The sequence below is a fragment of the Dictyostelium discoideum genome (genome assembly GCF_000004695.1).
Source record: "Dictyostelium discoideum AX4 chromosome 4 chromosome, whole genome shotgun sequence".
In the NCBI taxonomy this organism is placed as follows: Eukaryota; Evosea; class Eumycetozoa; order Dictyosteliales; family Dictyosteliaceae; genus Dictyostelium; species Dictyostelium discoideum.
This window is the reverse complement of record NC_007090.3, coordinates 85,776-112,024: the sequence shown is the minus strand read 5'-3', so window position 1 is coordinate 112,024 and position 26,249 is coordinate 85,776. Positions and strand designations below refer to the sequence as shown.

Sequence of the window (26,249 nt, the reverse complement as noted above, 5' to 3'; positions counted from 1 at the left end):
ATAGAACATTCAAAAATACACAAAGTCATATAAGAATAAAAAAAATGAAGTGATTATTTTTTTATTTTTATTAATTTTTTTTTTTTTTTTTTTTTTTTTTTTATAACCAAAAATCCCTAAATTTACAACCAAAAAATCCCTAAATTCACAAATCTGGTTTTTATCTTAAGTGTCTAAATATTTTTTTTTTTTTTATTTATTTTTATTTTTTATTTTTTTTTTTTTAGATATTTTCAAGAAATTAGTTCATAAATTATTTGATTGTTATTTTTCAAATAATACCCAAGTGGCAGGCAGTTGGTTTGTTATTAAAAAAAAAAAAAAAAAATATCTTTTCTGATTTTTATTTTTATTTTTATTTTTTTTTTTATTTTTTTTTTTTTTTAAAAAAATTTTTTTTCCGTATAGCCATTTTTTTTTTTTTTTTTTTTTTTTTTCTCCTCCAAGTTACAGTCTGATTGATTATTTATCTCAAAATAAAAAATGAGACTTTTATCTGTATTAGTATTTTTGATTTCAGTTATTTCCATTGCAAAAGCCGATTACCAATATGCTTTTTGTAAATTCAATGAATTATCAATTGGTGGTGTTGAAGGTATTGCTCATCTTTTAAGTACTGATGTAAGTGTTTAAAAATAATATTTTCCAAAAAAAAATTTGGAATAATTATTAACTATTTATTTATTTAAATTATTTTATTTTATATAAAAAAAAAAAAAAAAAAAAAAAAAAAAAAAAGGGAACAACATTAAATATTACATTTGATTTTACAACATCATATGCACAAAATACACAATTTGCTGCACAAATTTTAACATATGGTTATAATCCATCATCAATGACCAATTTAGGAAGTGTATTTGATCCAACCAATGTAAAGACAGCAGGATGTCCAAGTGGAACACCACGTGCAGGTGATATTGGTAATATTCAAGCAAATGGTGGTAATGTTGAAGCACAAACAATTTCATTAAACATTCCAAATATTAAAGATGATGCCAATTCAATTATTGGTCGTTCAATTGCAATCTATGGTGGTAGTTATGATTGTTCAGATCCAAGTAAATCAGTAATTGGTGATATGATTAGTTTTTGTACTATTGGTGTTGGTAATATCGATTATTCATCATTTGATAAATCTAAATTAACAGGTGTCAACACTGCATCATCCTATTCAAATTTAGAGAATGCAATTGGTTTAGCAGTAGTTTACAATACTACCATCACCAAAGGTGATTACATTGAAGGTAGAGTTTTATTCAAAGCACTCAATTCTTCATTCATTCAAGTATCTGCTAAAGTTTCCGGTTTATCTTATCAAGCTCATGGTTTCCATGTTCATCAATTTGGTGATGTTTCATCGGATAATGGTACTTCAATTGGTGGTCATTTCTTAAAGACTGGTCAAGAACATTCTCTCCCACCATCTGGAACTAGACATTATGGTGATTTTGGTAATTTCTGTGCTTTCTCTCAAGATATGATGGATACTGGTTACTATTATTATGAGACTGATCATGTCACTGCCGCTTTAGTCATTGGTAGAGGTATGGCCGTTCATAACTTTACTGATAAAGGTAATAGTGATGTTGGTGGTTCTCGTTGTGGTCAAGGTGTCATTGCTTTAATTCAAGATGCTGATTACAGTTTAAATCTTCCAATGGATTGGAAATGGGATGTCATTTGTGCAAATGGTTCATACTATGGTGATATGTCAACAAGTATGAACAGTGAAAGTTATAACGACAATGAACCAGGTTCATCATCAACTGTTATTCCATTCTTTGCTTTAATTATTTTCTCAATTATCTTTGCTTTGCTTTAAAAAAAAAAAAAAAAATCAATGTTTTTTTTGTTTTAGTTGATTTATCCTAGAAAGTTTAATAATAATAATAAAACAAAAACACTTATTTATTTATTTATTTATTTAAAATTAAAATTTATTAGTTTTTTTTATTTTTTTTTTTTATTTTGTTTAAATAACAACAGAAATTCCAACTGAAGATATACCACAATGATTATTAAAATTTCTAGATAAATAAATGTAACCTTTCATTCCCCATTTCGAACCAAAAGAATTTTTTAAAATATAATATTCATTACCATTTTCAGGTGTCACACCAAATCCAATATTTAATATTCCATGATTTAATATTGTACTTGAACAAGATGGATCTTTGTAAACACCAGATTTATAAAGCATAAATGATAATTGTGAAGCATCAATCATTACAGATACTGGAGATTTTATTAGAGATTGAGTTAATTCATTCTCATTGAATCTTTCAATTTCAATATATGAACTAATTGAAGCTTTTGAATAGAATGAATTATAACGACATCTTCCTCTACCTTCATATGGTTCTATTAGGTATCCTTCATATGGGTAATTAAATTCACTGTCAATTCCTTTTTGTTTAATAATATAGTCGAATGCAATTAAAGCAAGTCCACCCATACAACCATTATTGCCCATATCAGTTGTACAATCAATAATATTTTGTTCAGATAATGTTATTAATTCTTTATTTTTAATAAAATGTGAACTTTCTATTACTCCAATTGCAGAAAATGAATAACCAGCTCCAGAACATAAACCTTGATTTTTTACAGGTGTTACTGCATCAAAATTTCTCCAATCAATTGATTTTATTGAATTGTTAAAATTATTTTTTAAATTTCCTTCATATTTAGTATTCTTTTGTTCAATATTTGAAATATCAATAAAACTTGCAAGATAATTATTTATATATTCGTTTCTTGATAAATCAGCAAAAAAATTTAATTCTAAAATAGTTTCCAATTGTTTTTCATTCCATTGATCAACATATTCTTTATTCTTTTTAAAATTATTAAATCTCATATAAAATTCTTTATTACTATATATTTTATTATATTTATTTGTCCATTCAATAAATAAATTTTCAATTTCTAAATTACATAAATACAATTTTAAATTTATAATTAAAATTATTAAAAGAATTAATAATTTCATTTTTATTTATATTTTTTAAAATAATTAAATACAGAATAATTTAAATAATAGTAATAAAAAAAAAAAAAAAGTAAAAGTAATCAATAAAAAAAAAAAAAAAAAACCATCATACTACAAAATTTAGTTAAAATTTGTTTAATATGGGGTACTTAATTTTTAAAAATCACAAAACCTAAGATCAAAAATATATTTTTTTTTTTTAATTATTTTTTTTTTTTAATCTTCCCCTTTACAAAATTTTTTTTTTTTGTAAACCACTGCCGCTTTGCTTTGCTAATCAAATTTTTTTTTTTTTTTTAAATCAAATCAACAAAAGATATTTTTTTTTCTCTTCAAATTAAATCATCTAATGATAGTCTAAAACTACATTTTGGTTTTTTATTTTTTTTTTTTAATTTTTTTTTTTTTTTATTATTTTAATTTTTTTTTAATTTTTTTTTTTATTTGTTTTCGATTTGAGATAATTCTATATTTTGATTATTTGAAATTTCAATATTATCAAATTGATCAATTGGGTCAACTAAATGTGATGGAGTTTGTTTTTCAAATGTATTTGTACTACTATTTGTACTTGAAGAAATATTAAAAGAAGATCTAAATTTTAATGAAATTCTATTATTAAACCAAAATGATCTTAACCATATTCTTTTAGTTTGATTAGTTAATCCATAGAAAATTACACCTTCAAAACCCATTAATCTAGAAAATAAAAAGAATAAAAATTGAGCTGCAGGAGGAATTGATCTTTTAATTTTACAAATTTCATCATAATTTGGATTTCCAGAATTTATTAATATACAAACTATATATTCAGCAACTTCATCATTATATTTATTTCTATGATCAATAATATATGTTATGAAAATAAACATATAAAAAAATTCAAAAAACATTAAAATTATCAAAACGAGTGGTTTATAATATTTTAATAATAATTTCTTTTTAATTTGACCTGTTGCTTTATAAATTTCATACATTATAAGAGTAATAAATATACAACCAATTGTTAAACAAATACCTAATGGTGCCCAAAATCCAAAAACTTGATCCCACAAACCTAAAATCCAACAACCAATTCCAAAATTTGAAGCACCATATTGATCTCTTGCAATTGGTATAAATGTTAAGAAAATCGCTAAAAAATTAACAATACAAGCATAATAAAATATTTGACGATTTGAAATTTTAATCTTTTTAATTGTCATCCATACATCAACAGATAATGTTGTCCACCACCTATTTTTTTTTTTTTTTTTTTTTTTTTTTTTTTTTTTTTTTGAAAATAATTTATTAATAATTTACTATTTTCTTGTTTTTATAATTGATCAATAATTACATACATCATTCCAGTTAAACAACCAAATTGATAAAATATTCCCATAGCTAAACAATATCTATCAGATTGTCTTGCAAATCTACCTTTTTCAGGGCAAATTCTATCAAAATATCCTTCATTATTATTCCAAAAAACTCTTCCATTTGATGCCAACATTATAAAAATTCCAGAAAATAAAAACATAATTGAAATAGTATGTCTATTATGTTTATTATTTACTAATGGACTATAGGTTATTAATAAAAATAATGAACAAAATATGGAAATTGCTCCACCATATAAACTAGCATCAAAAAAATTTTTCCAATCAGATTCTGAATAAACCAAAGATGGACAAGGTTGTACACAATTTGTTTCTCCAATAAATTGATAACCTCTATTGATATCACTAATTCTGTCAGTTGAATTTTTATAAATTAAAGGTGATGGACAAAATCCATCTGGTAATTTTTGTGTAAAAACATATGAAATTTTACAAAAAAATAATAAAATTAATAATATTAATTTATTTATAACCATACTTCTTTATTATATTTTTAGTAAAAAGGTATATTTTTTTTTTTTTTTTTTTTTTTTTTTTATATTTTTTTTTTATTTTTTTTATTTTTTTTATAAAAAAATTCTATTTTTAAAAAAAAAAAAAACCACCCCAATACAAAAAAAATATGGTCCATTGGGAAATTAACGAACATTTTGACATTTTAGTTTCTTTGATGTTCAAGATATTTTTTAAATTTTATTTTATTTTTTTTTTTTTTCATATTTTTGAGGATTTCTTTTTGTTAATAAAAAAAAAAATATAAATGTTTTTATTAAATTTTTTCTTTTAAAAAGAAAAAAAAAAAAAAATAAAAAAATAGAAGGTTTGATATTATAATTAATTTTATTTTATATTTTATATTTTTTTTATTGGATTAATTTATTTGTTTTTATTATTCGTTTTAAAATTTGATTAAAAAAAATAAATAATCAAAAAAATTACCCCATCCAAACAATGAGAATCTGATTTATTTTTAAATTATTTTTATTTTTTATTTTTATTTTTTTTTTTAAAAAAATAATCAATTAATTTTTTTATTTTAATATCGATTTTGTATAAAAAAATAGAATACCCATAAAATACACAAAATATAAAATACATAAAATGAATGTTTTTTTATTTTTAGAATTTAATTATTTGTCATTCATTTTTTGTAATTATCTTTTTGTTTTGAAGAAAAATGAGGAAATATATTTTATTGAAAGATTTAAAAAAAAAAAAAAAAAAAAAAAGAAATTGTTTGAAGATTTAAGATTAATAAAGTACAGATGTTTTCTTTTTTTTTATTTTTTTATTTTTTTTTTTTTATCCTTCGTTTTTTATTTTTTTTTTTTTTTTATTTTTTAACTTGGCTGACCACTATAACCAAATTTAAGTCTACTTTCATAAAACTCAATTAATTGTAATGGTTCTTTATGTTTAAGGATTTCATTTGGTACCCAAGATAATTTTTCTTGGTCTCTCCATTTAACAAAGAAAAATAGTGTATTATCTTGACCAAAGGGTTTACAACCTATAACCTCCTCAACACAATGACCATTTTCAAAACCAACACCTTCAATATAAGGTACACCAAATTTTATATATTCATTTTTTATATTTTCTTCAACCTCAACTGAATGATTTGTTTTTTGGTGTGTTGATGTAGTATTATTAGAAAAATATGTATCTGTTGTTACTGTTGCTGTTGCTGTTTTTGTTGTTACTGATGCTGATGATGATGCTGGTGCTGCTGCTGTTGTTGATGATGAAGGTTTGGTGGTTGGTGGTGATGATGATGATGATATTTCTACTGCAGTTGGATCGTCGTTAATTATAGTATGTTTTCTTTTTTTACTTTTTTTTTTTTCTTGTTGTCTTGAACTTTCAAATTCTTTAACTAGTTCTGGACAACCTGCAACATTATCTTCATCTTCCCATGTATCATAATCTGATGAAAATCCTATCCATCTTACATTATATTGAATCCTTCCATGCTGAACTCTTTTATCTAAAATTTTTTCAACTTCAAAAACATCTTCTGCTTCCTCTAGTTCTTCTGGTTCTTCTATTATTATTTTTTTATCTCTTTTTCCCATTTTTTACAATTTTAGCTGTTATTTGAAATAATTTTTAAAAAAAAGTGTTGCCTTCCCGCTTTGTTTTTTTTTTTTTTTTTTTTTGGAATAATTCAAATTTTTCTAAAAAAAAAAATTGAAAAAATGAAAAAAAGAATAAAATAAAAAAAAAAAAAAAGACCCATAAATGTGTGAATATACTATTAACCTTGAAAAAAAAATATTTTTCATTTATAATCTTTACTATATCAACGCCAAATCATTTTTTCCCACCGTAATCAGATAATCTATTAACTTATAGGTGTTGTGATCTGGCAAGAACAAATTAAATGTTCCATCTCCACAGCAAACTTTAGTTATAATTTAGTTATGCTACTATTTTTATGGTATACATTTTTGAAAAAAAATTAAAATTAAAAAAAAAAAAATAAATAATAAAGAAATTTTTATGCAAAAAAAAAAAAATATATTCTTTTAAAATGTTTCGCAATATAAATATTTGTAAAAATTAAAACACTTTGTCGGTCCCCTTATATGGTGAATTTTGTAATTTCGGAATATTGAGCGAATTTGTCTTTTTTTTTTTTTTTTTAATTTTTAAATATTCTTTTTAAAATTATTTATAAATAAGTAGACATATATTAATATGATAGTTGTAGATTCTATATCTTTTTATTTTTATAATTAATACCAAGAGTTTTTTTTATTTTTTTATTTTTTTAATTTTTTTTTATTTTTTTTAATTTTTTTTATTTTTTTATTTTTTTTATTTTTTTTATTTTTTTTATTTTTGACCAAAAGATAAAATTTTACCACAAGTATCAAAATGAATAGTTTAGTTAAAAGAGAAAGAGAATATGAAGAAGAACAAAAAGAAAGTGTTAATTCATTTAATAAAATTATTAAATTCACAATTACAGATAATATTGAATCAGCAGGTGGTGAAATATTATTTTGGAAATTATTTAGAAATAAAGTAATTTATAAAATCATATTCTCATTTATGGATAATCGATTCTCAATAAATTATGATTCAATGTCATCAATTAAAAATCTTATAGACAATAATAAAATCAATATATTAAAAGAAAAAGTTTATAGAAATTGTAGATATTTACATTTCAATTATGAATTAGAACCTGCATTATTTTTTGTTAAATTATTTTCAAAAATTAAAGATGATGATTATAAATTCTATAGAAACCTTTTAAATGGTGATAATTGTTATTACAATTCATATTCAAATATATCAACAGCATTAATTTTATCAAAGAATTTAAAAATTTTTAAATTATATATAAATGAATTCAATTATAAACCGACAGAAACTGATCTTTTTTATTCAATTATAATAGGTTCAAATAAATTCATTAAATATTTATTAGTATTGAATCCACCAAAATCATCATCATCATCATCATCATCATCATCATCATCATCATCATCATCATCATCATCATCATCATCATCATCATCATCATCATCATCATCATCATCATCATCATCATCATCATCATCATCATCATCATCATCATCATCATCATCGTCATCATCTTTATCAATTTTAAAATTATTTTTTTTAAAATATAAAAACTTAATCTTTAAAATAAGTAGATCATATTATCCAATTGAAAAAATTAAAATATTTAAAGGATTATTATGTTTTTTAAATATGATTGGTGATCATAATTATTATGAAGCTTATGAAAAGAATAATCATCAAATAGCAATAGATGATCTTATTGGTTCCTTTAGTGAAAATCCATATAATATCGGTAAAGGTTTGGAATTTAATGAAAGATCAACATTGAAAACATTAATCTCAATTTGTAAATTAATATTATTATTAAAGAAATCAATTGAAAATGAAATAACGTTAATAAAAAATGATGATCATGATGATTGTGATTTAAAAATAAAAAAAGAAACATTAAGACAATCATTTAAATCAATTATAACAACAGTAACTATTCAAGAAATTGATAATTTCATTATTATTCAAAAAATAGATAAACAAACTTTAAATTCAATATTAGAGGATCCAATTAATTATAATAATAAAGAAGTTAAATGTTTTATTAAGAAATTATTAAATTTATATCAATTAACATTTAAATATATACCAATAGATTTATATTTATGTTATTATGATTTTGGTGATGATTCCGTTTTAGATTACAATGATATTGTAGGTAATAAATATAAAGCTGCTTTTAAATTTGGTAATTTCGAATTGTTGCAAGGCCTAGATTTAATTTACGAACGATTATTACCAAAGAATCTTGGTAATTTTACCAATAACCCTCTTTGGCAGAATAGCCCGTACACAGAGAATTTTATAGTTTTATTCTCACATTGTTTTGATAGAGAGAAAAAGATTAAATTCATTGATCAGTTGATTGAAAGAAATACAAAAAAAAAAGAATTGGATTTTCAAAATCATTTCTTCTATATGCTTATAATGCATGGTGACATTGAATTATTAAAATACTTTTCAAATAAAGTTGGTACAAATTTGTTTTATTTCCATTCAAATGATAAAATTATACCACCAACCTATTATATAAAATCAATTGATATGTTGGAATATTTATTTAATAATCATAGAAATTATTTCATAGATTTACAATTTCCAAATGGTTATTGCACATTTTTTAAAAGTTTACAATTTTTACAACACTTTGAATCATTATTAGTTCAATATAAATCAAACAATCCATCAATCATTGGAAAGGATCCAATTAGTTTTATTAGATATAATTTTGACTTTAAAAGAAACGAAGATTATCTTGAATTGATATATCACTTTGCAACAAATTCACTATACAGTAATGATAGAAATGAATGTGTTTACTTGTTATCGATAGATAGTAAAAATTATGAAATAAACCAAATACAACCTTTTCCAACACCACTTGAAACCAAAGGAACTTTTTCAATGAAATATTTAAAATTATTAGATTTAGCATTTACAGATAGTAATCATGAATTAGAAATTAAGAGTAAATATTATAATAATAATAATAAAGATCACTATTATCATTTTCTTTTTGCAATAGATAGATGTGATTTAGATGACAACAGCAACTACCATACTACTATCAATTTATATTATGATTTGAAAAATGTTGATTTTCTTTTTAGATTATCATCATTAATCGATCTTGTTGACAGTCGCACTCCATATTTATTTGAACTTAATAATTTCAAATTTTTAAATTGGTTTTTAACAAAGATTAAAAATTATTATTATTCATCCAATACAACATCAACTCGAAAATCAAAAATTAAACGTATACTTCATGAATTTATGATTAAAAATATATCTAATTCAAGATTAAAAGTACTTGAATACATTCATCAAAATTTTGATTTTATTTTAAAGAAAGAGTCAGATGGTGGAATATTAACTTCTGATTATTTAACATCTTACTTGAATAGAACAATTTCCAGAGGTTTAATTAAAGTTTCAGAATTTCTTTCTCAATTTATTACATTAACTAAAGATAAATTAGAGATTATTTCAAATGAAAAATTAAAATTATACTTTTTAAACAAACTTAATAAAAAATAATAACAATAAAAAAAAGATAAAAATAAAAATAAAAAATAAAAAAATAAACGATTTATGTTTAATTTAAATAAAGTTAAAAATCAATTAAAAATAAAAAAATCAATAAAAATTAATTTTTAAGAAATTATCAATTATTTATTACCAACTATTAGTTATATTAATCAAAAATAGTAAAATATATATAGTGAGATGACGATGGTGATGGTGATGTTTGAGTTTTTTTTTACCTCCAACCTTTTTATTTTAAATTTTTAAAGTTACAACTTTTATTTTTATTTTTTTATTTTTTTATTTTTTTTTATTTATTTTATTATAACATTAATTTGTTTATTTTCAGAAGAATTTAATAATTTATATTTTAATTCTAAATAATCAATAAAATATTCTTTTTTTTGGAAAGATTTATCAATAATTTTAATATTAATAGTAAAGTACCAAGGTGGATAATTATCTGGTAGAGTATAATTATAAAAGAATTGAATGAATGCTTTAAAGTAATCACCAACTGATTTTATATCATCGAAAATACATTTTAATTGAATGATTTCATTATTTTGATCTCTACAATATTCTAATAGAATATTTAAAAGAGAGACATCATAATTTGAACGAAAATGATATTTTAATTTCTCTAGTGATAAAATTTGTTTTAAAGGTAAAAGTTTAGTTAAATTAAAAGTAAGACTTGATAAATCCATACAAGTTAAAGAATGAAAATGAGTTAAAATTTTTAAATTTTCAAAGAAATCATTTGGAATTATATCTAAAGTTTCTCTTTCATCTTTATATGCAAATTTATGATATAATAAACTTTGTTGTAAAGAATTTGCTTGAAATAGAAAAATCTTTCTTGGGGAATTTGTATTTAAACAAAGTTGTTTCAACATTGTTTTATTTTCAACCAAAGCCAATGAGATTTCACTAATAATCGAATGGGAAACTTCAGAACCTGTTAAAAATAATTTTTTAATTTTACATGTTTTTTGTGTGAAAAGTTTCCTTATAAATGATTTTGAAATTGGCACATCAAAGAATTTGACGATTTCAATTGATGGGAAATTAAAAATATTTTCAAAATTTATTAAATTAAAAACTGATATTGGATATTGTACATCCAATTCTTCTTCAGGTGGTGATGATGATGCTGGTGGAATATATCTAATTATAAGTACTCTCGGTTGATATTTATTAATTAATTTAAATGAAAATTTAAAAGCAGGTAAAGGTTGTTCAAATGGTTGTTGTTTATATGTTCTATGTTCATAAAATTCTTGTTCATCTGAAACTGGAATTGATGTCATGTTTAAATTAAATATTAATGTTTCATAGGTAAAGAATCCGTTATGAGAGTAATCTCTAATTAATTCCATTCTTGCCTTCTTTTTAATTTCAACTGATGTTGAACTTTTAAATTGATCGGATACTGATTTTCTTTCAAAATCTATTTCTTGAGCCGTTATAAAATGTGCACAAATATTCATTAAAATATGAACTTTCTTTAGATTTGTACAAGTTGAGCTAAAGAGTTTTTTAAATTTCTTTGTTTGTCTAAACACATAACCATGTGAGTCATTGTAAATTTCGGTTTTATGTTGATCTGAATCAAATTCCATTGCAATATATTCCATTTCTCTGAATGGTAAAAGTTTACATTGATATATGTTTGGATCATCCATTTCTTTTTCTAATGTATCCGATATGTAATTTCTAACACCAACGAATGATCCAATATTGAATTTATAATGTTGAAAATTGAATGACAGTTGAGACCTAATAAGATTGAATGTTGTTTTCGATACTAATGATAGCTCTAAAAGTTGTTCAAATTTCATCTTTACCATTAAATGTTCCAAAACATCATGAAATACTAAACTATTTAATATTTTTCTTGATAATCTATCTTCATTGGTAACCTTTATATCTTGAATACAATTATTGTCTCTATTATATTTTGGATTGGTATTAACATATTTTTCTTTTTTTATTAATTTTTTAAATGTTAAACGTTTTGGTAAATGATTTCTTAAACTTGGTTTATTAAAAATCATTTTTTTTTTTATTATTTTTTTTTTTTTTTTTTTTTTATAAATCGTATTTTTTAGATTTTTTTTTAAAAAAAAAAAAAAAAAAAAAAATAAAAAAAATAAAAAAAAAGAAAAATTTGAAAAAAATTAAAAAAAATTAAAAAAAATCTAATACCACCAGTTGCCTATTCCAAAATTTAAACTCAAAAAATAATGATGACTATGGTTAGTTTCTTGGATAATTAAAAAAAAAAAAAAAATTATTTTAGGTCATTAATGACTCAAGGCACAAGCAGGTAGGAGTTAGTGCTTCATTGACCAGCGAAGCACTATAAAATACTACATATCAAGATCCAAAATTTGAAAATATTGATATTATTGAATCAGTACTTGATATAACTGGTACAAATTAATACAATAATCAAATTTGGTTGCTGTTAAAATTGATAATAATACTTTTGATCCAAATGATATTATTTCAGTTGATTTTGAAAATATTAAATTAAAATTTAATTATTCAGATCCATTCTCATCAAAATTAAATGTTCAAGTTGGTTGTTGTGATTATTGGCCAAATAAATTTCAAATTACATGTCCACCAATTCCAACAAGTGTAAATAGTATTCCAAAATTAAAAGGTGGTTTATTAATAATTAATGGTAATAGATTAACTTGATCACCATCGTCAAATAATATTAATATATCAATAACAGTTGGTGATTCAATTTGACAATAATAATAAAATAGTATCAACATTTAATATAATCTATAAATAACCATCAATTAATCAAAATAGTATAATTAATTTAAAACAAGGAGGTATTTTAACAATTATTGGTAATGATTTCTATTATCCAATTGATAAAGTTACAATAATTTGTAGTAATGGTAGTGGTAATAGTAGTGGTATTGATATTTTAAATTGTAATGAACCAAATTATATTAATGATACAATGATAACATGTTTTATTCAAACAACCAATAATAATATAAAAAATGGTGAAATGATATTTATCAATGTTTCAGCCAATGGTAAAAGTGGCAAATCAAAAGTATTCAAATATTTAACTCAATCTGATGATGTTCATCAATACTCTGATGCCAGAAATATCTTTCAAAATCTATTATCAATTTTAATAATCATTTCATTATTCATTTCAAATATTTTAAAAAAAAAACAATAAATGAATAAATAACTATCTTTAATTTTTTCTATATAACCCTCCCCCAATCTAATCCTTTAATTTATTATTATTATTTTTTTTTTTATTTTTATTTATTTTTTTATTTTTTTTATAAATCTTTAACATCAAATGGAATGATTACTAAATTACCATCATTTAAACCAATTAACATATATTTTTCATGAGCAACCAATTCAATTGTTTTAATTGCAGCAGGACTATCGAAAGCATGAACAATATTTAAGTCTGGTAAAGAACGAACTTTAACACCACGAGTACCACCAGTAACAAGATATTGAGTTGAAGAACCAACACCTAAAACCCCACCTTTTTTGACAGATTCACCAGTTAACTTTGCATCATAAATTTTTTCATCAGATTGTTGAATCTTTAATAATTTTCCATTAAAAGAATGAACATAAAGAAAAGACATTGAACAATAGCTTATAATTGTTTGACCGACAGTAGAGATCTTAACGATTTCCACAGCACCATTATGAATCATTGAACGTTGATAATGACCTTTACCCAATGAATGAAGTATTAATTTCTTATCCATTGAACCCGAAGCGATTAGATCCCATTCCTCATTGATATCTAAACAATGAACTGGTTCATCATGACTACAAAGACGATAGGATGGTTTTGCTTTTGAATCTTTAATTAAATGATCAACATCATTCCAAACCAGTATTGTTGTATCACTTGAAGCGGTTGCAAAATGTTTACCATTTGAACCCAATGAAATACAAGTGACCATATCATGATGAAAATCACGATACAATCTATGAACACGACCATTTTGAATATTTGAACATTTGAATACACTATCCCAAGTGGCACAAGAAAACATAAATTTACCATCGGGTGTAATTGCAAAACAATTTGATATACAAGTTACACTATCAGACATGAATAAAGTATCGATTTGTTTCTCTTTATAGGTTGATAAAGTTTTATCAATATCAAAAGTGAATGGTAAATTACCATTTGGTGATGGTACGAATTGATTAACAGCCATTACACCATCTCTATAAACTAAAACAACAATATCACTATCTTGACAACTACTAATATGAACTAATGGTAAACTACTTTTAGTTTTTAAAACTTTAAATGGATATTGAAGTGATGGACCTTGTGGTGAATTCAATGTTGATGGTGGTGGTGATGATGTCGATGTTGATGTCGAAGTCGATGAGAAACTTGAATTAATCGTACCATTATTTGAAGGACTAAATAAATTTTGAGCAATTCTTGCAAATAAATCTTTTTGTGGTTTTGAAATCTCTTGAAGAGTTTTACGAATTGGATGTGGTTTTGAAAATAATTGTGGTGGAGTTTGACCAAACTCTTTAATTTGTGAAGCAATAGATTGACGTTCATCAGGATCATCACGTTGTAATGCAGCATTATTCTCATAGGTAAGATGAAAGAATACGTTATTAGCCTCTTGAGCAGCTGGACCATTTTGTTTAAAACCAAATATTAAATCAATCCAATGATGAAGATTCATAGATACATATTCAGATTCCAATGCCTCTCTATTGATTTGAATGAATAGTTCAGGTGATTGATGAGCCCAATTTGGTAATATTAAATCACCACTCTTTGAATTTGTGAAACCAAAATTAAAACCCTCACCATTGTTTATAAACTCTGGCATATAGAAAAACTCTGGAATCAATTCTTTTACATCTGCTAAATTATTACCAGAGACACCATCCCACATTTTATCCATCGATTCAAACATTCTTTGAGGATGATCGAAAACACCACTTTGCAATGACAGATGAAAGGAAGTGAATGGTTCTAAACGAACTTGATAATAAGCTACAATACCGAAATTACTATAATGAGAACCATAGAGGAATGGAGGCATAGTTGGATCTTGAGCAGACTGCATCGATTGATAACGTTTAATCAATGTATCTAACCTTTGTTGATTCAATGCACCCATTGGTTTAGATAAATCTCTAAAGGAACGACTATCATTTAAATCTAAAAATTCAGATTTATAATCTGAAATGATTTGTGGGAAAACTGGATATTGAGAGATATCATTATAGGTTCTACCTGCGATAGTATTCAATGACATTAGATATTCGAAATTTGAAATCTCTCTATTCTTCCATTTCATTGTTAACTTTGATTTCTTTATAATTTTCGATGGATGATCAGACCATTTCACCCTTAAATTGGGTGGATGTAATGCAACGATTTTATTAAAGATTTGAATGGATTCTTGTTCCTTACTAAAATTGATCATATATGATTTATGATTTAAAAAGATCTCTATTGAATTCCATCTTAATAAATATCTAACTCTATGAATTTCAACTAAATCCTTAACTTTCCAAATATAAGTATTTTTAATTTTAACACTACCAAAATCTTGATCTTGCTGTTGCTGCTGCTGTTGTTGAATACCATTTAATGATGGTGAAAATGTTCTACCAGTACGTTGATCAACAATTTGAATATCTTTATCAAATGTTAAATAATGTGATGTGATTGTAAATTGACCAGGTATAACACCAACTGGTACAACCATTTGACATCTCCATGAACCAATAAATTTCTCTTCTTCAATTTGATTATTTGATGATGATGATGATAAACTACTACTATTAGGTGATGATACATCAACACCATTTTCATCAAATTCTCCAATTCTTGGCGATAAAATTGATGACATTGAAGAATTTGGTCCAATTGTATTACTACCACTATTTATACTTATATTATTTAAATTTGGTAAAATACTATTTAATGTTGGTGATAAATTATTATTAAAATTATTATTATTATTATTATTATTATTATTATTATTATTATTATTATTATTATTATTATTATTATTATTATTATTATTATTATTATTATTATTATTATTATTACTATTATTATTATTACTATTACTATTATTATTATCTAAATTAAAAACATCTTTAACATTTTGTCTTGATGGTGATTTTGTTGCAGAAGAACCAATACTCATTGATCTTGAATTTCTTAATGGTGATTTACTTGATGATGGACCAATTGTATTATTTCCACTAACATTAATATTATTACTATTATTATTATTATTATTATTTACATTATTTACATTTGATAAATTATTTGTACTTTTATTATATGGTAAACCAGTATTTGGATTTAAATTATCTATATTTGATGATGATGATGATTGTGATTGAGATTCATTAAAGAACTCAATCTCTTTATAGGAAGTTGTTTGATGTGGTAATGGTGGTTCATTTACAATTGTAATGATAATATTACCTAAACCATCACCACAATCTTGATCAATATAAAATGTTTCAATTTCATTTGAATATTTCTCTAATGTCGTTCTTCTACTTCTACCAAATCTATTTTGTTTTGATAATCCTTTATAATCTGAACCAAAATAATTTCTCTTTAATTTTCTTCTCATTCTTAATGGTCCTTCAGTTCTATCCAATTTCCAATGTACAACTGTAGTATCTTCTGGCTCATCACCATCATCATAATCTTTAATTGATAACATTGATGAATTTGTTGTATTTGTTGTTGTTGTATTTGTTGTATTTGTTGTATTTTCAATTAAAACTGGTGATGAAATTGGTGATTCTATACTTAGTGGACTATCATTACCTGTATTTGAAGTTGTACTAGTAGTTGTTGTAGTTGTTGTAGTTGTTGTTGTTGTTGTAGTTTCTTTTAATGAAAATGATAAACTATCAATATTTGATTGAAATAATTGTTTTTCTTTAATTGAAGAATTTTTTAAAATACCAGTACTTGTATTTCTACTATTTGGTGGTGGTGGAGTTATTGAAGAAGTTGATAAACTTGTTGAAGGTGATTGAATTATACCCATTTGTTTAAGTTTTGTTAAAATTGGAGTATTTGTTTGATTACCATTAGTTAATCTTGTTTTAATACCATTTAAATTACCAGCTCTAACTCTTCTAATATGTACCCAATGTTTGAATAGAATTAAATTTGATCTATCTTGATATTTAATCTCTTCTAATCTTTTAACAACCTCTTCACAACAATCGATATCCCATAGGTAAGAGATATGTGATGGTAATTTAGTTTGAGTTGATTGAAAATCTTTACGAGATTTTAAAACCAAATTTTCATCTTGTAAATTTGCAGAAGCCATTACATCATCCCACCAAGTATCTTTACTTTGAAGTGGTTGAATGATATCCTCTAACATTCTAATGACATCATCATGATTTTCAATTGTTGATTCTTTTAGATACAATGATAACCATCTAGTTTCACTTGGTGATAATCTTGGTTGAGCAGTTTCTCTAATGATTACAATGATTTGAACTCTTGCTTTTTTGATTTTTTCAATTGTTGGTAAATCTTTAAATATTGGTTTTTCAATACTTTCTTTACACCATGATCCACTATTTATAATTGGTGATAATGATGCTGATAATGATGATGAATTTGATGATAATGATAATGGTGATAATGACGATGCTGAAGGTAATTGATAAAATTTTCTTAAAATTGTTAACCATTGATCAACTCTAACTAAATTTCTCCAAAATTGAGGATTAGTTTGAATTCTTTGATGAATCGTTTCAAAAAGTGCAATTTGAGTTAAAGAATTAGTTTGTGACCATAATTGAAAATTATTCATAATTAAATTTTGAATTGCCAATGACCAAAGTGGTTGTTTACCAGCACAAAAAGATATTAAACGCGATAATGAATCTATATCATCTGGTGTCCAATATGGTGAAGAGGTTGGAGTTGATTTCAAAAGGAATGATATAACTTGGAAACCATGAGTTTCAATGATTTGTTCTCTAAATGCTGGATGATGTTGTAATAATGATAATAGTATTTTAAATAGACAACTTGAATGACCAGAACCAATTGAAGAAGGGAAAATAGGTGTTGGTCCACTAGAGGATGGAATTGAAATGAAATCATTTAAATTTGATAATGGTAGTGGTGAAGTTGTCATATGATCACTTATATCCTGTGGCATCTCAATTTCCACACCATTGATAGGTTGACCCAATTGAGCGAATAGAGGATATATCATCTTTAACCCACCTATATAAACCAACTGATCCAATGGTGAAACCGATTTCAATATTGATACACCGTCCATTATAGTTGCAGCATTTGGTAATTCACCACTTGATATCTCAAAACATAATGCTTTATCAGTGGCACGTGGATGATAGGTGAATATTATGGGTATATTACGCCTACCAGATGCCAAAAATAATTGAGAATCGTAAATGGCAGTCATACCTTCTTTTGGTACCTTTTCTTGCAACATTGTTGAATTTTTATCGATCTGATATAGTAATGTAGCTTCGGCAGGCTCCAAGGCATCCTTTATCATTAGAATGGATCCTATCCTACCGAGGAACCCATTTTGTAGTGATACGGAATTACCAATATGACAACGAGTGAATGGTCTATCCGATTTTGGGTAAAGTAATGGCATTTTCTCTTCGAGTTTACCATTTACGTATAGAGAAAGTTGTGATTTTCTTAATAGGAAATATTCATGTGATATAATAACATGATACCATTTACCCGGTTGAAATCTATAATGTGAACCAATGCATGGTGATTTAGATTTAGTTCTAATTTGGAAAATCAATGATTGTTGTTGAAATGTAACTTCAAATCCAACATTTTCATCACTAAAAAAACTAAATAAACCTGGTCTATACTTTAATGATGTAAAATCATCTGTATTCATCCAAAAACTTATACTGTATCCACCATCGAATGGTTGTTTATCAGGTACCATTAATCCACCATTACTATTACTAAAATTAAAATAAATATCAGGTCCAACTCTTTTTCTAAATAAAAATTGTAAAATTTCAATTAAAACATTCCAATAATATGGCTAAAATAAATTTAATATTAATATATATATATAAAGTAATTAATTTATTTATTATAATAATAATAATAATAATAATAATAATAATAATAATAATAATAATAATAATAATAATAATAATAATAATAATAATAATAACAACTTACTCTTTCTTCATTTATACTTTCTAATAATTTAAAAAAATATTTTAATTCTTTTGTTGTTATATTAAAACTACAAATGATTTGAAGTGTTATTGATAATTCACCAATTACATCACTATCATGTTTTGATCTACTAATGAGATAATTTAATAATTTGTAAACCCATTTTTCATTATGACAATAATTTTGAATTAAAACATTTGAAAATAATAATCCATTCAATTTCTTTAAAAGTAATAAATGTAAAACTCTATTACCTGTACTCTCTGTAACTGATAGAATTGGTGAATCTAACATTATATTGAAAAACATATAAAAATAATCAAATTTAACTTTTTTACTTGAATGAACATCTTGATATGCTAATGATGTTAACTAATAAAATAATAATAAAAACAATAAAAATTTATTAGTTTTTTTTTTTTTTTTTTTTTTTTTTTTTTTTTTTTTTTTTTTTTTTTTTTTTCATTATTGTAAGTTTATTTACTCTATCAAATAAAATTATTAAATCTGATAAATCTGGTTGATTTTTATTTTTAATTTTTGAAAATATATCTTGGACGTATAATCTTTCCATATTATAGTTTGATTGATCTGATGGTAATTGTGCTAATCTTGGTGAACTATTATTATTATTATTAATGCCATAGTTATTATTGTTGTTTCTTTCCATTGACGAAACGAGTTCAACATTCGACATTTTTTTTTTTTTTTTTTTTTTTACAATATATTGGTTATTTTTTTTTTTTTTTTTTTTTTTAATTTATAAATTTATTGATATGTTATAAATATTTCATGTCGTCCCTTTTGTTGTCTAAACACAAAATTAAAAGAATTTTTAAAAAAAAAAAAAAAAAAAAAAAAAAAAAATGATATAAGGTAATTAAAAAAAAATAAAAAAAAAATAAAAAAATAAAAATTTAATTTATTTTTTTTTTTTTTTTATTTTTTTTTTTTTTTTTATTTTTATTTTTTTATCGAGAATGAAAACCAGGAAGGCAGTTAGGTTATGTAACCTTGAATTCAAAAAAATAATATTTGTTGTTTTATTTTTTTCAAAAAAAAAAAAAATAAAATAAAAAAAATAAAAAAATTATTACCACTTTTCCTTTCCACTTAAATGTATAAAAATCATCAATGGACAAAAAAAAAAAAAGGAAACCAAACACCACTAATTTTTTTTTTTTTTTTTTGTTTTTTTTTTTTTTTGATGGTCAATTGAATTTAATAACTAAGACGATGATGATAGTGAAATTGAAAATTATGATTTGATAAAAAAAAATAATAATCCATAGAGCATTTCCAGTTTTATGGATTTATTTAAAAAGTAATGTTATATATTATTATTATTTATTTTTATTTTATTATTTTTTTAGCGCTATTTAAAGTCAGGACAACTTGCACCAAGATACACTTTAATATCACTTGGAGTTGATTTTATAATTCTTGCTCTAATTGTTTTTAAATTTAATCTTTTTGTTGCCTCATATCTATGACATCCACCAAAAGAAAAATAGTAATTATTATTTTCATCTTTACCTTTAACCCAATTTACTATAAAGTTTTATAATATATATATTTATATTTAGTCAATATTTAGTCAATTTTTTTTATTTTTTTATTTTTTATTTATAAAATAAATAAACAAAACATACCATCGATTGGTGGAATTTCAACACCACTTTTGATTGTTTCCATTAATGATAAAACTTTTTCTTCGTCCAATTCACTTGGAAGTGGTCTATGGATTACGCTCATTGGCATTTCTGTTACTGATATTAATTGAGTATAAACGCTCATGATTTTATTTGTTATTTCGATTTATAATATTTATATATATACAGTTTGTTGATTTTAATTTATATGCAATTTATTATTTGGAAAAAGTGTTTTAAAAAAAAAAAAAATAATTAAAAAAAATAATAAAAAAAAATAAAAAAGAATGTATAAAAAAATAAAAAAGAATGTATAAAAAAATTTATTGAAAGATTAAAAAATTAAAAAATTAAATATTAAGAAAAAAAATATTTATTATTATTATTATTATTATTTTTACAATGAAATTAATTAAAAAAAAAAAAAAAAATATTTATATTTAAAAAAAAAAAATGTGTTAATTTAACAAAGACGAAAGAACTGAATCTATGGATGGAGAGAATAAATTTAAACAATTTACAAGTTTTTTTTGAATTTAAAGAAAAAGAAAAAGAAAAAAAAATAAAAATAAAAATAATATTTAATAAATATTAAAAAAATATAAATTTATAAAAGAAATTAAACAATTACGTCAACCAACCTAAAATTTTTTTTTTTTTTTTTTATTTTTTTTTTATTTTTTTTTTTTTTAAATTTAAATTACTTCCCAAAAAAAAAATAGAATGCGGAATGTCATCAAAATAGGATCATGTTCTTTTTTTAATTTTTCTGGGCAAAAAAAAAGTTATCCCATTTTATATTATATTTTTTTTTTTTTCATTGTAATATTAATAATTATAAAACTAAAAAGGATTGTCCCTTGAGGTGAGAAAATTTAGATTTTTTTTTTTAAAGTTATTTTTAGATTTACCAATAAAAAAAAAAAACAAAATAAATAAAATAAACTCAAAAAAATAAACAAATAAAAGCTTTTTTTTTTTTTTTTTTTTTTTTTTTAAAAAAAATTTTAAATTAAATTTAAATTAATTTATTTGTATAATTTACCTTGTAAGAATTTCTTACCAGCGAAACCACCGTTTTTATCTTCCCAAGCAAGGAAAGATTCAATGATAGCTTTATCAGCAGCAACATCGAGTTTCTTCCAGTCATAGACTAAAGAATCATCACAATCTTTCATGTCAGCTGGTAAATCTTGACCACGGAAAACCCAGAGACCAGAGACGGTTTGATCTTTGACGGCACCACCTTGTTCTTCACCGAAAATGATCATAGAGGCGAAAGCGTATTTGTGGAGAGTTTCGAGTCTTTGGAAGAAACCACCAACCAAGTTGCAAGTTTTGAAGACTGGACCTAATTCGTGATTGTATTGGTAGGTACATTGGTAGACAGAGAAACCTTCCTTGTCAAAGTGTTCAAAGAACCATGGAATGGACATGGAGACTTCATTGTTGGAGTAGGTACGTTTGAATTCATCCAAAACAAAGGTTGATGGAGCTAATTCATCTAATGGGTTTTTCTTTTTTGGTTTTTCATCGACTTCATCGTCACCAGCGTCTTCTTTGACTTCCTTCTTTGGGGCAGCTTTTGGTTTTTCTTCTTTGACTTCCTTCTTTGGAGCAACGTAGACCATCATCTTTTCACAGAGAGCAAATTCACCAATGACAGCTTTGAAGTTTGGTTGGTTGATACAGGTGGTGAACCATCTGTTGACGTTAACGTATGGGGAACGGAAAGTTGGTTCAAAGACCATTTTGTAAAAGTTGAATAATGAACAAACAACGATGATATCGGCAAGAGCGACACGGAAACCAGTAAGGAATGGCTTGTTGAGGAGTTGGGCATCGAGGAAAGCTAAGACTTTTTTCATGTTTTCTTTGGCTTTGTTGCTGTCTTTAGCATTGTAATCGTAATAACCGAGGATGGCATATAACCATGGAATGGCATTTGGGTCGATTTCGTTGGCTGCATAATCAATCCATTGGTCATTGAGGGCGGCAGTGTATGCATCTGAACCATAGATGGTGCTGTTATTTAAACGAGCAACATAACGAGCCATGGTGTTTGATTCAAAGAGTGGACCTTGTTCAGTTAATAAAGCTGGAACTTTACCTAATGGGAAGTTGGTTTTGAACTCTTCAGTTAAACGATCAGTTTCAAAGTTGAAAGCTGGTACTTCAATATCAACATTGACGTATTTAGCAGCAATTAAACTTTTGAAAGCACGGCTGTTTTGTGGGTAGGTGTATAATTTCTAAAATAATATATAAAAAAAAAAAAAAAAAAATTAATATATTTATTATTACTATTTTTTTATTTCTTCTTTTTTTATTTTATTATTTTTTTATAATTTTCTTTTTTTTTTTTAAAAAAAATAATAATATAGAATCTTAAGATTATTATTTGTATGTATACGCACCATGACCATTTTGTTTTGATGTGAAAATTTCAACAAAAAAAAAAAAAAAAAAAAAAAAAAAAATTGAAGGTTTATAAAGGAAAAAAAAAAAATTGAAAAAAAAAAAAAATTAAAATTTAATTTTTTTTTTTTCGTTTTTTTTTCTCTAGAGAAAAAACAATTTTTCAATTTTATTTTATTTTATTTTTTTTAATTCATTTGTTTGAGCTATTTTTGTTTGGTTGAACATATGAAGCTTTCAAAAAAACTACTTAATTAACTATTTTTTTATTTTTTATTTTATTTTTTTTATTTTTTTTTTTTCTTGATGTTAGTTTTTTTTTTTTTTTTTAATCCTACTTGGAGTGTGTTTGGTTAATTATAAAGATTTGATGAAACACTCTCCAAACTTTTTAAAATAATTTCCACCAAAAAAAAAAAAAAGAAACTTGGAAAAAAGCAGTGAAATTATCTTAAAAAAAAAATAAAAATAAAAAAAACAAATAAAATATAGATAAATGAGATAATTATTAATTTTTTAAAAAAAAAAAAAAATAAAAAGAATTTGTTTAATTTAATTTTGTAATTTTATTTGTTTATTTATTTTTTATTATTAAAATAATCAATTAAAAATTTACAAAAAATTGAAAAAATAATTAAAAAAGTAAACATGAGAATAAAGAAAGTTTTAAAAGAAGCATTGATACCGACACCAGTGAGTTTATTTGGTGGAGGTGTACCAGAGAAATGATAGTATTCACGTTGACAATCTTTATCACCAAGATCAGCACCACGTTTAACCAATTCAATTGCTTTCTTTTTATTTGGTTCTTTACCATCCATACCATAGAAACTAATTTGAGCCAATGATAATAGTGCTTCTGGTGAATTGGATTGATTGACTGCACGTTCATAGTAGTGAATAGCCTGATCCATATCAATCTCTGCGCCGATACCTTTGGAAAATATATGACCCAACACCACGCATGCCATATTGACACCTTCATTCCTTTCCATCAATTGTTTATTCTCTTCTCGCATATCGGGTATATCATTTGGTATTTCAAATTTCAATGGTTTCAAAGATGCCTCATAGTAAAGTGACAATGCTAAATTTAAATCCTTTTCCACACCTAGACCACGTTCATATATCGAACCCAATCTGTAGGCGCAAATCGCAAAATCGCCACCCGCAGCATGACTGAGATACTTAATTGCCATTTCATAGTTTTTCTTTTTTGAATAAGTACCTGCAACTCTTGAGCATGCAATATTCACAAAATGCTGTCTTGGTAAATGATACAATTTGGACATTTCATCAATGCCCTTGGTATAGGTATCCAATTGTAAATCTTTACCATTATAATACTCTGTATATTTATGAGCCTCAATAAAGTTTTCCGCCTCTTTCTCAAAATCCCTCTTTCTCTCTGACGTGAATTTATCAACGGCCCAACATCGCGAATCTATCTTTAACTGAATTTGATTTTTAAATTCCAATACGTCTGCATTACATTCATCAATTGCAAGTGCAGCATTTAAGAAAGAGATTGCCACTTCCAAGTACCCCAAAAAGCATAGAATCTGAGCACCTCTGAAATAGCCTTGATACTGCAACGGACAGAGCGAGCATGCCAAGACGGCATCCCTTTTAGAGTCCTCCAATTGCTGTTTCTTTATATAGAATATATAACTATACTCACTGTCTAGCATCATCTGTTGATAGTATCTTAAATTGATCATCGATAGTCTCGATAGCAGTAACGATCTCTTAATATCATTGAACCCATTATACAACAACGCATCATTATAACAATCGATTGATCTTTGAAAATTGAATTTTTCAAATTCAATCTCTCCCATCTCCACAAACTTATTAGCATCCGCCTCCTCCTCACTATCACCACCAATCTTACATCTCTCAATCGTCTCTTTACTTGGCACAACATCAATTCTATCTTTAATTAATCTTATAAATGATTCACCTTCTTCTTTTTCCATTAATCCAAGTATTGATTGAAATAAAATTTCTTTCATCTTTTTATATTCATTTTCTTTAATTTTAAAAGTTTCTTCAATATTTTTATTTTCATTTATCTTTAAAACTTTTGTTAAAAAAAAAAAAAATAAAAAAAAATAAAAAAAAATAAAAAAAATGAAAAAAATAAAATTAATAAATTAAATGTTTAAAAAAAAAAAAAAAAAATAAAATAATAATTATTATTATTTACAATTATTATTAATTTCATTTATATTTAAAATTAATTTATTTTGAGTTGATATTATTTCATTATTTTTATCATCAATTCTTTTATTTGGAAAATTTAATAAAATTAAACAAAGTATTTCAAGATTCCAACCATTTAAATTACCATTTTGAATATTTGTTACAATTGATTCTTCAAATTTTTTACTTTTTAAAATTTTTTTTAAAGATACACCATTTTCACTTTTCCATTCACTTTTAAATTCTTTTTGCCATCTATTCTTAAATATTTTTTTTAAAATTGCCAATGTTGAATTTCGAATTAATTCAATTTTGAAAAAATTAATTTCAGGTATAGTTTCAGTTTCCATCATTTTTTTAATTTTTTTTTTTATTATTTGTTTTTATTATTTGTATTTATTATTTATTTATTTATTTATTTATATATGTAATGGAAAATTATTGTGTGTTTATAAATTTAATTTTTCATTTTTTTTTTTTTTTTTTTTTTTTACATAAAAGTGATAAATTAATGAAAAAAAAAAAAAAATTAAAAAAATAAAAAAATAAAAAAATAAATTTATTTTTATTTTTTGACCATTGCCAAAATGGCGCGGATTCTCTTCTCATATTTGCTGTTCCTAAATTGAATTCTTTTTGATTATTCGATGTCACCCATTAAAAAAAAAAAAAAAAAAAAAAAAAAAGTTTAGAAAATAAAATAAAAATAAAAATTTAAATAAAAATTT

At 23.7% G+C, this 26,249-nt stretch overlaps 9 protein-coding genes and 1 pseudogene across 9 annotated transcripts; 3 read left to right on the top strand and 7 right to left on the bottom strand.

Moving 5' to 3' along the window:
* Positions 1-483: 483 nt before the first annotated feature.
* On the top strand, positions 484-1,825 carry sodC (superoxide dismutase; the record flags this gene model as incomplete). Its single annotated transcript, XM_634208.1, has 2 exons — positions 484-621; positions 740-1,825. The coding sequence occupies 2 exons, from the start codon at positions 484-486 to the stop codon at positions 1,823-1,825; spliced, it is 1,224 nt and encodes a 407-aa protein (XP_639300.1).
* A 150-nt stretch (positions 1,826-1,975) lies between these two features.
* Positions 1,976-2,995, bottom strand: DDB_G0282991 (hypothetical protein; the record flags this gene model as incomplete). The annotated part of the gene is made up of 1 exon (XM_634207.1): positions 1,976-2,995. One exon carries the CDS (start codon positions 2,993-2,995, stop codon positions 1,976-1,978), a length of 1,020 nt encoding a protein of 339 aa, XP_639299.1.
* Positions 2,996-3,435: 440 nt separating this feature from the next.
* Positions 3,436-4,850, bottom strand: fscB (G-protein-coupled receptor family protein; the record flags this gene model as incomplete). Its single annotated transcript, XM_634206.1, has 2 exons — positions 3,436-4,231; positions 4,336-4,850. The coding sequence occupies 2 exons, from the start codon at positions 4,848-4,850 to the stop codon at positions 3,436-3,438; spliced, it is 1,311 nt and encodes a 436-aa protein (XP_639298.1).
* Positions 4,851-5,714: 864 nt separating this feature from the next.
* On the bottom strand, positions 5,715-6,449 carry hcpB (chromo domain-containing protein; the record flags this gene model as incomplete). Its single annotated transcript, XM_634205.1, has 1 exon — positions 5,715-6,449. One exon carries the CDS (start codon positions 6,447-6,449, stop codon positions 5,715-5,717), a length of 735 nt encoding a protein of 244 aa, XP_639297.1.
* An 805-nt stretch (positions 6,450-7,254) lies between these two features.
* On the top strand, positions 7,255-10,002 carry DDB_G0282985 (hypothetical protein; the record flags this gene model as incomplete). Its single annotated transcript, XM_634204.1, has 1 exon — positions 7,255-10,002. One exon carries the CDS (start codon positions 7,255-7,257, stop codon positions 10,000-10,002), a length of 2,748 nt encoding a protein of 915 aa, XP_639296.1.
* Positions 10,003-10,304: 302 nt separating this feature from the next.
* On the bottom strand, positions 10,305-12,050 carry DDB_G0282983 (cyclin-like F-box containing protein; the record flags this gene model as incomplete). The annotated part of the gene is made up of 1 exon (XM_634203.1): positions 10,305-12,050. The coding sequence occupies one exon, from the start codon at positions 12,048-12,050 to the stop codon at positions 10,305-10,307; it is 1,746 nt and encodes a 581-aa protein (XP_639295.1).
* Positions 12,051-12,374: 324 nt separating this feature from the next.
* DDB_G0282981 lies at positions 12,375-13,210 on the top strand (annotated as a pseudogene; the record flags this gene model as incomplete).
* Positions 13,211-13,319: 109 nt separating this feature from the next.
* Positions 13,320-21,043, bottom strand: lvsE (BEACH domain-containing protein; the record flags this gene model as incomplete). The annotated part of the gene is made up of 5 exons (XM_634201.1): positions 13,320-19,103; positions 19,247-19,618; positions 19,731-19,866; positions 20,656-20,797; positions 20,899-21,043. 5 exons carry the CDS (start codon positions 21,041-21,043, stop codon positions 13,320-13,322), a joined length of 6,579 nt encoding a protein of 2,192 aa, XP_639293.1.
* An 883-nt stretch (positions 21,044-21,926) lies between these two features.
* efa1G (glutathione S-transferase domain-containing protein) lies at positions 21,927-23,324 on the bottom strand (the record flags this gene model as incomplete). The annotated part of the gene is made up of 2 exons (XM_001732953.1): positions 21,927-23,150; positions 23,316-23,324. The coding sequence occupies 2 exons, from the start codon at positions 23,322-23,324 to the stop codon at positions 21,927-21,929; spliced, it is 1,233 nt and encodes a 410-aa protein (XP_001733005.1).
* Positions 23,325-23,894: 570 nt separating this feature from the next.
* Positions 23,895-25,874, bottom strand: DDB_G0294621 (Sel1-like repeat-containing protein; the record flags this gene model as incomplete). The annotated part of the gene is made up of 2 exons (XM_001732952.1): positions 23,895-25,399; positions 25,526-25,874. The coding sequence occupies 2 exons, from the start codon at positions 25,872-25,874 to the stop codon at positions 23,895-23,897; spliced, it is 1,854 nt and encodes a 617-aa protein (XP_001733004.1).
* Positions 25,875-26,249: the final 375 nt, after the last annotated feature.